The sequence below is a fragment of the Periophthalmus magnuspinnatus genome, chromosome 7 (assembly GCF_009829125.3).
Source record: "Periophthalmus magnuspinnatus isolate fPerMag1 chromosome 7, fPerMag1.2.pri, whole genome shotgun sequence".
NCBI lineage: Eukaryota > Metazoa > Chordata > Actinopteri > Gobiiformes > Gobiidae > Periophthalmus > Periophthalmus magnuspinnatus.
Genome location: NC_047132.1, coordinates 27,994,653 through 28,007,266, shown reverse-complemented (window position 1 = coordinate 28,007,266; position 12,614 = coordinate 27,994,653). Strand labels below are relative to the sequence as shown.

The 12,614-nt window shown below is 39.6% G+C and overlaps 2 protein-coding genes across 2 annotated transcripts; both read right to left on the bottom strand.

Moving 5' to 3' along the window:
• Window positions 1-2,665: 2,665 nt before the first annotated feature.
• Window positions 2,666-9,813, bottom strand: tmem201 (transmembrane protein 201). The gene is made up of 11 exons (XM_033970045.2): window positions 9,580-9,813; window positions 9,107-9,227; window positions 8,839-9,033; window positions 8,580-8,759; window positions 8,168-8,502; window positions 7,880-8,080; window positions 6,007-6,203; window positions 5,774-5,836; window positions 5,400-5,702; window positions 4,505-4,630; window positions 2,666-3,765 (listed from the first exon to the last, which is right to left on the bottom strand). Exons 1-11 carry the CDS (start codon window positions 9,687-9,689, stop codon window positions 3,668-3,670), a joined length of 1,929 nt encoding a protein of 642 aa, XP_033825936.1. The 5' UTR covers window positions 9,690-9,813; the 3' UTR covers window positions 2,666-3,667.
• A 714-nt stretch (window positions 9,814-10,527) lies between these two features.
• foxl2l (forkhead box L2-like) lies at window positions 10,528-11,416 on the bottom strand. The gene has a single exon (XM_033970044.2). It carries the CDS (start codon window positions 11,352-11,354, stop codon window positions 10,593-10,595), a length of 762 nt encoding a protein of 253 aa, XP_033825935.1. The 5' UTR covers window positions 11,355-11,416; the 3' UTR covers window positions 10,528-10,592.
• Between the last annotated feature and the right edge of the window lie 1,198 nt (window positions 11,417-12,614).

Here is a 12,614-nt window from a genome sequence, read left to right as displayed (position 1 = left end):
GCTGCTCACGAGAACAAGAGGAAACACATGTGAGGTTAATATGTCCAATATTAACAAGGGTAGTAGCGCAGTTTGTGTGTCAGTGGCCTGCACGGTATCGCATAGTAGTTACAGACTTTCTTTACGTGCTAATATTAGTCCTTAAGTAGCAAGAAACAACTGTTATGTCACGAGTAAGAGTCATATATATTGCTCGTGTATTAAAACTACATTTGATGACACGGGAAAGTATTGATTTGGAGTCCAATGCTTTGATTTGCTTTGATTTTTTCAAGTTTATGTCAAAAATTATGATATTCACCTTTTGATTATAACGTTCACGGGTAGAAAGGTGCACAACATCTACGTGGTAATGTCAAAACAAGAAGTAAAGTTTCAAATTAGGCTATAACAGATGGGTTTATCAAGGTCACGGCAGGTGAACATGAAGTCTGAGCTTTCAAATTACAAAATAGTGTAGTACGTGTGCGCTTATAAGGCTATACTTGAGATATGTTGGCTATAGTGTCTACAGTGTCTACAGTGTAAGTTGTGTACTGTGTGTTGAGCTGAATGTAGGCTATGCAGCAGCACTCAGCACTTTGCCCTACGAGGGACAGTGAGCAGTGAGGTTGCCTATAGTCCTCCTTATCTTACAACATAAGCTCCACAGTTTAGTTGCAGTCTGTACATACAAAAAAGATGCTGGATGTCACCAAACCACATTAGTCTGAATTAGTTTTGCAAGTGTCAACCTGGTGTATCTCTTTAAATAGGTGCAATAGATTTTTTTTAAGTTGTTGCAATGCGTAAAATGATGAAATTCCAGTGTTTCTCCACAGCCCAAATGCCACACCGTTTTGCAGCCAACCTGTTACTGCGCACACTTGCCTGTCAGCGCCGCGGTCACCTTTTCTTCATGGTCTTAGTGCAGTAAAAACATGGAGGCTGTGTTTCTGTAGCGCCGCGGTGTCATGCTGAATTCTCCGCAGTTTTGGCGCTGGTTCCGGGGTGAAAGCTGCGGTGGAGTCGCTGTGGTTGTCCCCCGGTGGATGGTTCATGCGCGCGGGGGGCTGGCGTCCATCCTCATGTGATGCTGCACTGAGGCGGACTGAGCGGTGCGTCCTGAGCTGCGCGTCCTGAGCTGCGCGTCCTGCCCACAGCTCCCACAGGGCGCAGGGACCCGGCAAAGTTCAACGCCACCTACCGCCGGCCCCTCACAGCAGAACAAACCAGAATAACGCACGAGTTTGACGTGTAAACACTCTTAAAGGTGTCTTCTGTGAAAAAGGAGTCACACTGAAATGAAAAGAATAACAGAGTTTATATTTAAAGGCGCACTACGTAACTTTCTCTGAGGTTGTGTCCGTCTGCCACTTGCTCAACTCCAAAGTGTTATTGCTTTACCCAGTTTAGAATGTTCATTAAATCTAGGTAAGTAGAAAAAAGGATAAAATACTAAAATACATAAGTGAATTTTCACACAGGAAATGTTCAAATAAAGAATCAAACATTTTTACAGAAGGGAAAGTGTCTAAAATATCCACACACTGGAGGAACATTGGACAAACTGATTATTCAGCTATACACTGGTGGAAGAAGTACTCAGTGTTGTTATTTAAGTTACAGCTGAAGTACAGATACTGAAAGAAAATACTCATTTCACATGAAAAATAAAAGTATTAAAGTGCCCATTTAAAAATGTACTTATAAAATGTAAATAAAAGTATTTCGCTTGTATTTTCAGATCTAATAAATCTAATAAATCTTCAGATGTAGTAATTTTGCTGAATCAATGTATTTCTGTAGCCTTTTTCATTTGTGTATACTTTTGTTTAGTCAAACTATGAACTTGGTTTAAAATAAAACCTCAGCCTTTTCAGGTCTCAAACAAAAAATACTTTTACTTTTCAGTCCTGTTCAAAAACGCAGTGGAGTGGAAACAAAAAGTAAATACTTTAAACTGTACTCGAGTAAAGTAGATACCTAAAATTTGTACTCAAGTAGAGTGCTTTACCGCTTTCACTTTGTTACTTTCCACCACTGCATCTATAACATATAATTTACCTATGTACCCAAGAAAATATGTATTGTATATGTATGTAAAAATAAATATATTTTTATACACCAAAAATATGTTTCCTTTCTTGTAATACAGGCAGTGGTCAAGTGCAGTTCCAGGTAATGTCACTGAGCTTCTGTTTTCAGAGGAAGCAGACTTCTGCTTATGTCCCACTTCACCAGTAAAATGTTATTCACAAAAAACTGAAGAGAATAGAGTATTTGTTACAGTGAATGTTACAATGATTGTATAAACTGTATTGTTTTTCCCAAAGTGTGCGTGAAAGAACACACACAATAATACAATGCAGGGGAAATAGAGGTGTACAGTTTCACACAAACATCGTTCATTAAAAAGATAAACAAGACTGAAGAGCTGCTGCTGAAAACAAAGTGAATATAAAGAGAAACTGAGGTGACCTGCTCCTACCCCTCGCCTCAGCACTGACTCCAACATCTTCACTGAGATTCCCAAGTGTGAACTAAAATCACAGGAGACAACACAAGATTAACCATTTTAGCAAACATACAACTGTACTTTTTACACCAAATTCTGCTCTTCCTACAGTGAACATTTACCAGAAGAACATTTAAGGTCCGGAGAAGGAAAGAGTCGCACACGATTATGATACAAATCATTTATTAAAATGCTGTTTTCAGGCATAAAACAAAACATTAAGACAAATGTCACTGTAATTTATCTTTTCAAATCAAATTTAAATACAATTTGATTCAATGAGCACCCACAATATGCATAAGACCTAATGTCTCCAGACCATTATTTACAATTCACCACTCGCACAAACTGTTCAGAAAAACTGTAAAATACCTACTTTATACAGTACAACTGGAGAAGTAGTCACTTTATATCAGTAGCATATTTGATTCTGCTCATTTTTAGCTCAAAAAAAAAAAAAAAAATTGAAAATGCAAACGCACTTAAAAAACATGCGTCCCATTACAAAAGTGTCAAGCACTACAAATGTTGCCAAATACTTACATTTGACATGAAATTCATAAAACACATACAGTTAATACATAATTTTCTTCAAAATTAATAAGCCACATTATGCAAGTGATACTTCAAAAGTAGATGAAATGTTTGACCCACAGCTCGCCTCTAGCACCGTACCATATGCATAACAAAAATGTTGGTTACAGAAAACCAATACCGTAGTACATAATTTACTGCTTTGGCATCAGAAAAACTGAAAACAAATAGAAATACTGAATACTACAATTAGAAAAAAATGTTTTAAGAGTCAATAGAAAACATGCTGCATTATATTTAGGTTTTACTACTTTGTCAGATTCTCTTTAATCCCTCAGTCGTCCAGATCATTAAACCTAAAATACAATCAGTGTCGGTAATTAAGACATGTAAACAGCAGCATGAAAACAACAGTACTTTGTCATTGCACATTTCACAGCCAAACAGTAGTGTCTAAACTAAATGTACACGAAACTTAGGGCTTGGAGAAGGACAAAAAACAACCTTTTGACTCCTAAACCAAATATGACGGAGTAGAAGTACATCCACAGCATCCTGAGAGCAGGGGACGGGACCCGGGCTTCTACGGACCGCTCACTACATGTAGGTCAATGCAGCAGAGGCAGCAGTTCAAGTTCATCTCCAGTTATTGTACACATAAATAGAGCCAAAGACCAAGTTAGTGCTGAGGCTGACCAATAACAGTCCTGGCCAAATGACTTGCCTCCAAAAACCTAGAGGGCACAATAGAGGAATAAGATTAAAATGTTAAAATATGGCAAACAGTCATAGCCTATATTAGTTTTAAAGCCTTTACATTATTTTCTGATCCATGTTATTATGTAGAGTTGTTTTGTTTCACACACAAAAATGCACAAAAAAACCTGCATTTAAGCTGTGTTCTTCTCTCAAACAGAAAACACTCTGCTCCACCTTGTGATGTCATGCGGAAATACAGGAAGTGCCCCATTGTGTTTTTAAACTCTATACACCTTCACTAGAATCATTTGGATAATTTCAGGCCTGGAATTGCCAATATCTACTAAAATAAAAGGTAAAAGGAGCTGTCAACTTGAAAACTACCACCTTATGACATCACAAGGTGGGACATTTTGAGCTTTGGACATGTAGACAACCTAATAACGCAGGTTTACTTTAACATGAGTGAATGAAACAGAACACAAAACCAGGTATGTCTTTGTTGAGGTTGAGTGATCTATCATTTTAGAACCTTTAACTATTCAAATGGTATTTTAATATTCAAGTTAGTTAGATTTAAGTCTATTTTAATAGTCTTTGTTATTCTCCTGCTCTTCTTGCACTCTGCCTTATAACATTGGAATTTCCCCATTGTGGGACAGAAGGTGCTCTCACTTTCAATAGAAGACTGCTTTTCCAGATTTTCTCGTTTATGTTGATTAATTTGAAAGCCCAGTGCTACATTTGTTTTGTTTAAACCTACAATGAACTCACTTTTATCTGAAGAACTGGTGTCTGGCCCTTGTGTTGTAGTGTCGACCAAACATGCGGAGGATTCAGAAGAGCTTCCTTTCTTCTCCTCCTCTATTACACTGCCATCTCGGCAATTAAATGTCAAATCTGTACAGAAATAGAAGGGACATAATTACAAACAAAGGAGGAAGTACGTCATATTGTTATAATGTTGTACAGCATATTCCACGTAGTATTATACAATGGTTTTGCTTGAGGGTCGGTCTGATTTAATGGCCCCATCTAGTGGTAGAAGTGTTACATTGAACAGCATTATAAATTAATATCCGTAGATTTCAGAATGATGAAAAATTAGGACCATTGCCATAGTGATTAACCATTTTAAATAAAATACATCTTTTAAATAGTAAACAGTCCTCAGTGTTGTCTATGCATTGTTTACATGCAGCATTTTGAGATCTTTTGACCATGCAAAAGACAGAATATTTGTTGTTTTTGTTAATTAAAATGACAAATAAAAATTCCTAATTCCTAATAAAAAAAAAAAAAAACATAAGAAGGTGGTGCACCAACATTAACTAATCTATATGAGTTTAACATCTTAAATGTTCGTCTTGTTGAAAAATTGTGATTTTGTCCATCGTCTTTACTCTGTACTGTGTGGCTTTTACCATGTTCTCATTTTTCTAATATCACTACATTTTGTATTTCACTGTAATGTTTTCGTCATGTGTATGGACTGTTTTGTGCTTGTTATGTCCCGTTTTCTGTGTTGTCATAAACCCGGACCTATGGATGAAAACGAGTCTGCTTGGCTAACTCTGGCGCACTTAAATGCTGTACAGTCACATGTTGATGAATATCAACTTCTCATTATATAATGGGACAGTGATAATAAACAAACAAACAAACTGACCATTTTGACTGTGCAGAGAGAAAACGTCTGAAGAAAAGCAGGTGTTGTAGACTGAAGGTGCCGGCTCATGACCCATGTGTGAGGGGGACACAGATGGGGACACAGGAGGGGTCCTGAGAGTCGACTCCCTCTCATTGGAGAAAAGCCTCAGTTTCTGACCACTGATGTTGAGTCGAGCTGGGCTGATGAGGGGTCTACGGAACCGGGCTGACCCAGAGCTGGAGGTGACCGACCCAGCCACAGAGGGGGTCGGGGAAGGGCCAGGGGACGAGGGCCGGCTTCCAGATTTGAGAGAAAAATAATCTGCATAGATTATAAATAGGATTAACAAAACTTTATATATGGTACATAAAAAAATAAATAAAAAAACATACCTGAAGACGGGGAGCCTTTGTAAACCGAAGGTGGCCTGCTTCCACTGAACAGATAACCAGAATCTGAAAATGACAAAATTCAAGTCCACAACAGGAAAAAAAACAAAAACATAGAACTTTCATTGTCTACACATTTTGGTATTGAAGAGCAATTAAATGTTGCCACTAGAGGTCATCAAAAACCAGCTGATCAATCTATCAAAAGGAAAAAAAAAAAAAGATTCAAAACTTACCTGTGCGAGTGAGTGTTGGAATAGTCCCAAGTCGGAGCGCTCTGTTGAGGCGTCCTGGGAGTGATGTGGGGGAGGCCTTGCGCTCCTGTGGAGTCTGTTGGTGTATGAGTTTGCAAAGATTGGGTGGAGGAGTTAGAACAATGGAGTCTGTCAGGTCAGAAACAGGCAACGGAGGCTGGAAACCGCTGGGAAAATGTCTGCAAAACAAAATGCAAAAAGTCTACAATCGGTATTTTAATTAAAGTAATCCTGTTATTCACGTGACACTACTATGAAGTCAGTAGAAAAACATGTTTGCAAACTGTATGACAGAGTGGAAGGACATGGCGGCGTCTGACATGTGGCTGCTGCAGTTGTCATTTGGCAGCTGCAAACAAAAAAAAGCTTCAAGCAAAAGACAGTTTGTGCTTTTCAATCTCCATGCCTGCATCAGCTTGTAAAATGTAAATTTAATGACAAATATGGAAAGAGGTTGAAACCCCCCAACAGTGTTTGATAAGTGCACAAAAAAAATTACAAAACTGCATGTTTTCTACATGTTTATTATGAGTATTTGTTTACAAAAACATGTTTAAATTCAAGGAGTAAAGTACAAACCCCTATTCCCTTATTAATGAGGGAATAGTGGTACAGAAGAGTCGTTTGTTAAAGCAATTTCACTAAACACCGTTTTAATACTGTAAATTGTATAAAGTATTGTCATAATCCTTGCGGTAGCAAATACCAAAGTGATAACTTCTTAAATACTCCAACTTGTTCTACAGTACCACACCATCACATTTATAAAGGTTACTCACATACAAAGGAGGTTAATACATTCAGGAATAGGTAATATAAAGGCCATAATATGTTTCTGTTAATATACGGCTAATGTTCATCTAGCACCTAGCTAGATTCTAGCTTATGAGTTACCATACAGACAATTACTTTAACAACAACATAAAAATCACAGCATAAAAATATTGGCAATGACAAAAAACAATGCCATTTTGTCAAGTTCCAAGATGCAGTTTGTCACGTAAAAACATGGTCAAATGCATTTTATTGAAAAAAAAAAAAAAAGATCAACTACTTCATTTCATCAGTCTAGAATTATCAGAAGCTTTACATCTACTGTCTCAATCAACTGGACAAACTGCACCAACACACTTTCACAACAACTCCATTTACAGGACACACAGTACTTTGTGAAAACACAGTACGTTTAAACATGTATCACTTTCACATTACCATCAAACCATCTTCACCACCCCGAAAAAAGGTTAGTGGGTGCATGCAAGATGTTAGTAGTGAGCTGGGCACAATGTTAGCCAGGAAATGTCATTTTTCAGTGCAACTAAAATCAAGAGAAAATCAAAAAGGCAAAAAGGCCAACAAACATTATTCCTGTCTATATAATAAACACAGTAGCCCTACAAGTTAGCAAACTAACCAAGTTAGTCTCTGGTCATTAACATTCACAACAGGTTAATTAGCAAATCTGTTTCATGCTGTCACAATAATATTAAAAATGAGCATGTCAAGTGCAAAAAACTAGTTAAAAGCCAAAATATTCAAACTTTATGTAAAAGCCACCATCATCGCAATGCTGGTGATTCTAAATGGCAACACAACACACACAATAACTGGAAAAGTTTCTTAGATTTGTCTCCAGCTTTGAATGAGTCTGACATGATTACAACAAGATGTAATGAAAAGAAGAAAGTATTTGATCACCTCAGCTCCCGGAGCTGTCACACAGGTGTGGCACTTTCAGTGCTTATGTAGTTTTTGTAGCAGACATACATACAGATGTGATATCCAATAACCACTAACAGTGTGAAATAACTAACCCAAAGTCACCTGCGAAACCCATTAGTGCTCAGATTCTGACCTTCGGTATCTGCCTCTTCTTGAACCCAGTGGTTTGCGAGTGGCCACAGCTGCACCAAAGCTGACCAGACAACAGGTGGACACGGCACAGAGTTTGGCTGTATCTGTCCAGTCTGAGGCACCAGGTCTGAAGCTCTCAGCCATGTGAAGACACAGGATCAGAAACCACAAAATGGACGCCACTGCATCAATTCTTCTCAACCTAAAAGGAAATACACAAGTTATCTTAATAGAGAGATTACCATAGTTTTTCTCACATATGTGCATCATCTAGAAAAGGAAGTCTCACCTTGTGGGTCCGGCTAGGAAGATACTGGTAAGACAAATCAACAGGCCAAGAGATACTACAGCCACCTGACTGTCTTTGCCAAACTGCAACACTGCCTTGGACTTTTCAAAGGTCTTTTCTGGAAGCAGCTCGAGCAGGCCTTGCCAAACATGTACAGTGTCATTACTTTGATTTTTAATAGCAGATTCGTTGACAGTAGATTGTGGAGTGATACTGGGCGAGGTGGACACATCAGCCAAGTCAACAAAAGATGATGCAAACAAGAAAGCGCAAATGAGAAAGGCAAGGATTCGTAGAAGTATTACTGCTGTAGGACAAGATGCACTGTAAGGGCTCTGTAAAAGTAAAAGGGGAAATAATCAATACTACAGATGAGCTATTCAAGTTGAAGCTCTATTTTTTTTATGCTGACCTTTATAAAACCCTTGTCTGTGTCACGACTACGCCGAAGCTGATGGTTTAGCAGCACAGTCCTAAGTTGACGATTTTGATATTTAATATAGTATTCCACAGCAGCCTGACATGGCCTACACAACTTGTATGTCTGTTCAAGATGATGCTTGTAGGCTTCAATCTCTTCATCATAATTTTCCTATAACAAAAAATAAATAAATGTAGAAGACATAAGCCATATAATATATCAATATTGATGGTGAGGGACGAGGTCATACATCATCTCTTGGTATAAATGACGCTAGCTGCTTGATCTTTGACGTTTGGTTATTATTGCACTTCCTGCATAGCAGCATCTGACAGTTTACCCATTGCAGGGTTTTTGGAGGATCTGGAGATGGATGGCTTCCAGAGACGCCATGGTTTAAGTGCTCCATGTACTGAGCGGGGATAGGTTTGTTGTAATCTCCATTCTAAAGAAGATAAAGAAATTGTCAAAACAAGTAAAAAAAAGACAAACACCTTTACAATAAATTTGAAATGTACCTCCTGAAAGCCATTATACTGATCACAGTTCGGACAGTCCCAGCAATTCCTGTTCCCATAGGGCACCACACTGTTCTGATTACAGAACCAACAGTTCACACTGGCATGGGACGGTTTCTTTCTGGGAAGATGGAGGGGTTGTGCAAAGAATAATCACATGTAAACATTAAAATACTCAGTATTATGCAGACTCACGGACATACATAGGCCTATACAAGTCAAAGGAAAGTTGCATCTTTAAATTATCACTGATTATAATGGTGTTGTAGCCGTAAATGATGGTGTTTAGCATCGAGGCTAGCACAAGGACAACAACACAAAGCTATATAACAGATCGCACATGTACATTGTGCATTTGCGAACTGACACATGATACTTTTGAAGATGGAACACAATGACCATCAGTGCTTACTGAACCACTCCCATAAACATAGTAAAGACCCACGAAACGACGGTGAGTCCTGTGAACTTACCTGGAGGACAGTTTGTAGAGGAGCGCTCCTCCTGCCACCACAGCTGTGGCGCCCATCCCGCTGAACATCAGCTCCGGATACTCCGCTAGAAGCTGATTTAACGCCTCCATATCTAAAGTAAACGCACAAGATTCTGCAAACTACTAAACTGTGGCGATTCAGACACAAAATTGCAGCGCGAGCGCGCACGCGGCAAAATGAGCTCTTCTTTTGTTCCGCCCCTCATCCGGAAACGGAAACACGTCACCGTTTCCATTGACGACGGAGCGCTCATAGAGATTTGTATAAGACATGCTCTTCTCACTTTTATACAATGTTTACTCAAAGTAAAATGAAGGTAACGTATTATTCATTCGAATTTGACATGTATTGACATGCACTTTATCTCTATATCTACTATCAATGAAACAATTTACACAAGCACTACTGCGATAATGTGCTCAAATAAAAAACACAAACTTTTAGCCATATTCGTTTAGCTAACAATTAGTTAGCATTTGCATGTTAACTTTAAGCTAAACACAGTCGTTCGACCTGTTTGGCAATGTTATGCTTTAAAAGCCATAAATCTAAAAGGATGAGATGAGCTCAAATTTAAAAAAAAAAAAGTTTATTTAAACAAACATAATAAGAATAACACAATTTATTGTATGTAAACATTCACAGATTCACTAACTTCCAGTGCTTTAGTATGATCAAAGTATTGCATAGCAGCTCCAGAACTGGGCATAACAAAAATATTAACATAATAAATTACTCTGCAAACCATAGGCTACAGGTGAACGTCATACAGAATAATACATGGAACTCGATTACAACCTTGGGTTGTATTTCTTTTTATTTAACTTAATTCTTGTGATTGTATTTTCTGAAACAAATAGCCTTAAACTGTGCCACATGAACATAAACAAAATAGGGAGCACATTTCAAAAACATATGGTTGTTTTAATCAGTCAACCGTGCCCTACCTTACAACAGTCTCTGAATAATAACTTGTAGTTCACAGGCCTATTTTACTTGTAAAGTGGCGCATCTGGGTAAGTTGAGAAAGAAGTGAATTGCTGGTAGCTGCACGCAACGGAGACCCCAGCTGCCTCTGGGCTCGCGGGCTGCGTCACTCCGCCGTAAGGGCAACTGCTGTGGGGCACCAGGGCGGCGGGGTGGCGCTGAAAGGTCCCGTAGGTCGCGTGATGCCAGTGAGGCGAAGGGCAGAAGGAGTTGAGCGCTCCGCTGGTGGTCAGGCTGGGTGGTGTTTGGCTCCAGGGGCAGCTCATACAAGGTTGCAGGTATCGCGGATCGTAGTCCACTGTGGCCCCGTGCATGTATGGGACTCCAGGGGTGAAGTAGGGTCTCCTCACTCTGCGCCTCCGTCTGTAGTTTCCTTTTTCAAACATGTCTTCAAACGCGGGGTCCAGCATCCAGTAGTGGCCTTTCTTATCCCGAGCGCTCTCTCTCGGGACCTTTACAAAGCACTCGTTTAGAGACAAGTTGTGCCTGATGCTATTCTGCCATCCCTTCTTGTTCTTTTCGTAGTAAGGGAACCGGGACGAGATGTAGTCGTAAATCTCACTCAAAGTCATCCTCCTCTCTCGACTGTCCTTTATGGCCATGGTGATGAGAGCCACGTAGGAGTAGAGCGGCTTCTCTGGCGCACCCGGCTTCTCCAGTGCACCCGGCTTCTCTTCTGAACCTCCGGGCTCCTCCGGGGGCGAGTTGACGCTGATGTCCAGTAGTTGCGCTCCCTCCTCGGTTGGGCACTTCTCCGTCGCGTCCATGGCTAAGGTGCGTAATTCACGGTGCCTTTGTGTCAGTGAGGTCGGTGTCTGCAGGTGCAAACTCCTCCTACAAACACCGTGTGCTTTGAACTTTGATGGCCCCTAGTTTCTCACACTTTTCGCTACATGTTTCAGACTGAAGATGGGGTCAGCGACCTGGGAAATCAGTGTTATCAAATATTCCCAGACAATCAAAGCCCCATTTGTTCAAGTTCTGGTGCCTGTCCCGAGTCAACTACAAGTTACGTTGAGCACACCTGGATATATTTACCAACACGCCTCTAATGCTGCCAACTTCAGAGAAGAGAAACCTTTAATCTCAGCTTTTGTAGGAAAGTAATTTTAAAAAAGCTGTGAAATATCAAATAAATATGTTCCCAGAAATATGTATAAATATAACAAGACATAGAAATAGCATCATTAGTGTACATACATATCAACACTCTATTTCTAATATTGTTAACTAAACCAGATCTAATGCCCAATAACATATGAACCATTTCTGCACTTTTTGTTACAGCTAGCATAAGCAGTTGATGGTGTCAAGACTCAAGTGATGAGTGGGGCTTTCCAGCGCTCATGCCACAGACCAGAGGAGTATTAAGGCTTACAGGTATCACAGCTCATGCCACCCACATACAGAAAAAAACACCAACAGCAGTGAGCTCTGTCCACTGAGAAGCCAGATAATGATCACCTGCACTCACCAGACAGCCTGTCTCCTCTGAACTGACACAGGGACACATCGAAACATTGGAGATACACAGCGAACAAGTGAGGCATGATTTGATATAGATTTACACAAATGATGAATCTAGTTAAGGATTTTTAAGATGACTGATGTCTTATTTGTAGATAAAGTTTGTTGGGAATAAATAATAGAAAAGGTGAAGGTGACTCAACAAGTTTGTCTTGTTAATCAATCTGAAATAGTGTACAGCTCTTCACAAACTGTGCACACAAGTCAGCAGCTAAACTTTTAAGGCTGAAGACATGACCTCTATTGGCTGCCAGACTTATCACTCCCTATCACTCCATGTCCCCATTAGACTACTTAACATTTTTGACTTACCTATGCACAGTCCAGCATAGGTCGTCAACAGTCAGTCAGCACAGACATATTAGGTTCATCCAGGAAGCGCATAGTGGGGAATTAAAGACAATATTGACTTTGGAGTTGTTGCAGTAAGAAACTTCCAGTCTTGCGTAATGACAGCATACCTTTCATGCACATTATCTGTTCCTCAGTTCAGGTTTGAA

Coding starts and splice junctions, on each gene's coding strand:
- tmem201 (XM_033970045.2), bottom strand. CDS start 9,689: ATGGAGGCGTTAAATCAGCTTCTAGCGGAGTATCCGGAGCTGATGTTC. Junction 8,760..8,838: donor CATTTATACCAAGAGATGAT/GTATGACCTCGT, acceptor TTTTTGTTATAG/GAAAATTATGATGAAGAGAT. Junction 5,837..6,006: donor TCCAACACTCACTCGCACAG/GTAAGTTTTGAA, acceptor TGTCATTTTCAG/ATTCTGGTTATCTGTTCAGT.
- foxl2l (XM_033970044.2), bottom strand. CDS start 11,354: ATGGACGCGACGGAGAAGTGCCCAACCGAGGAGGGAGCGCAACTACTG.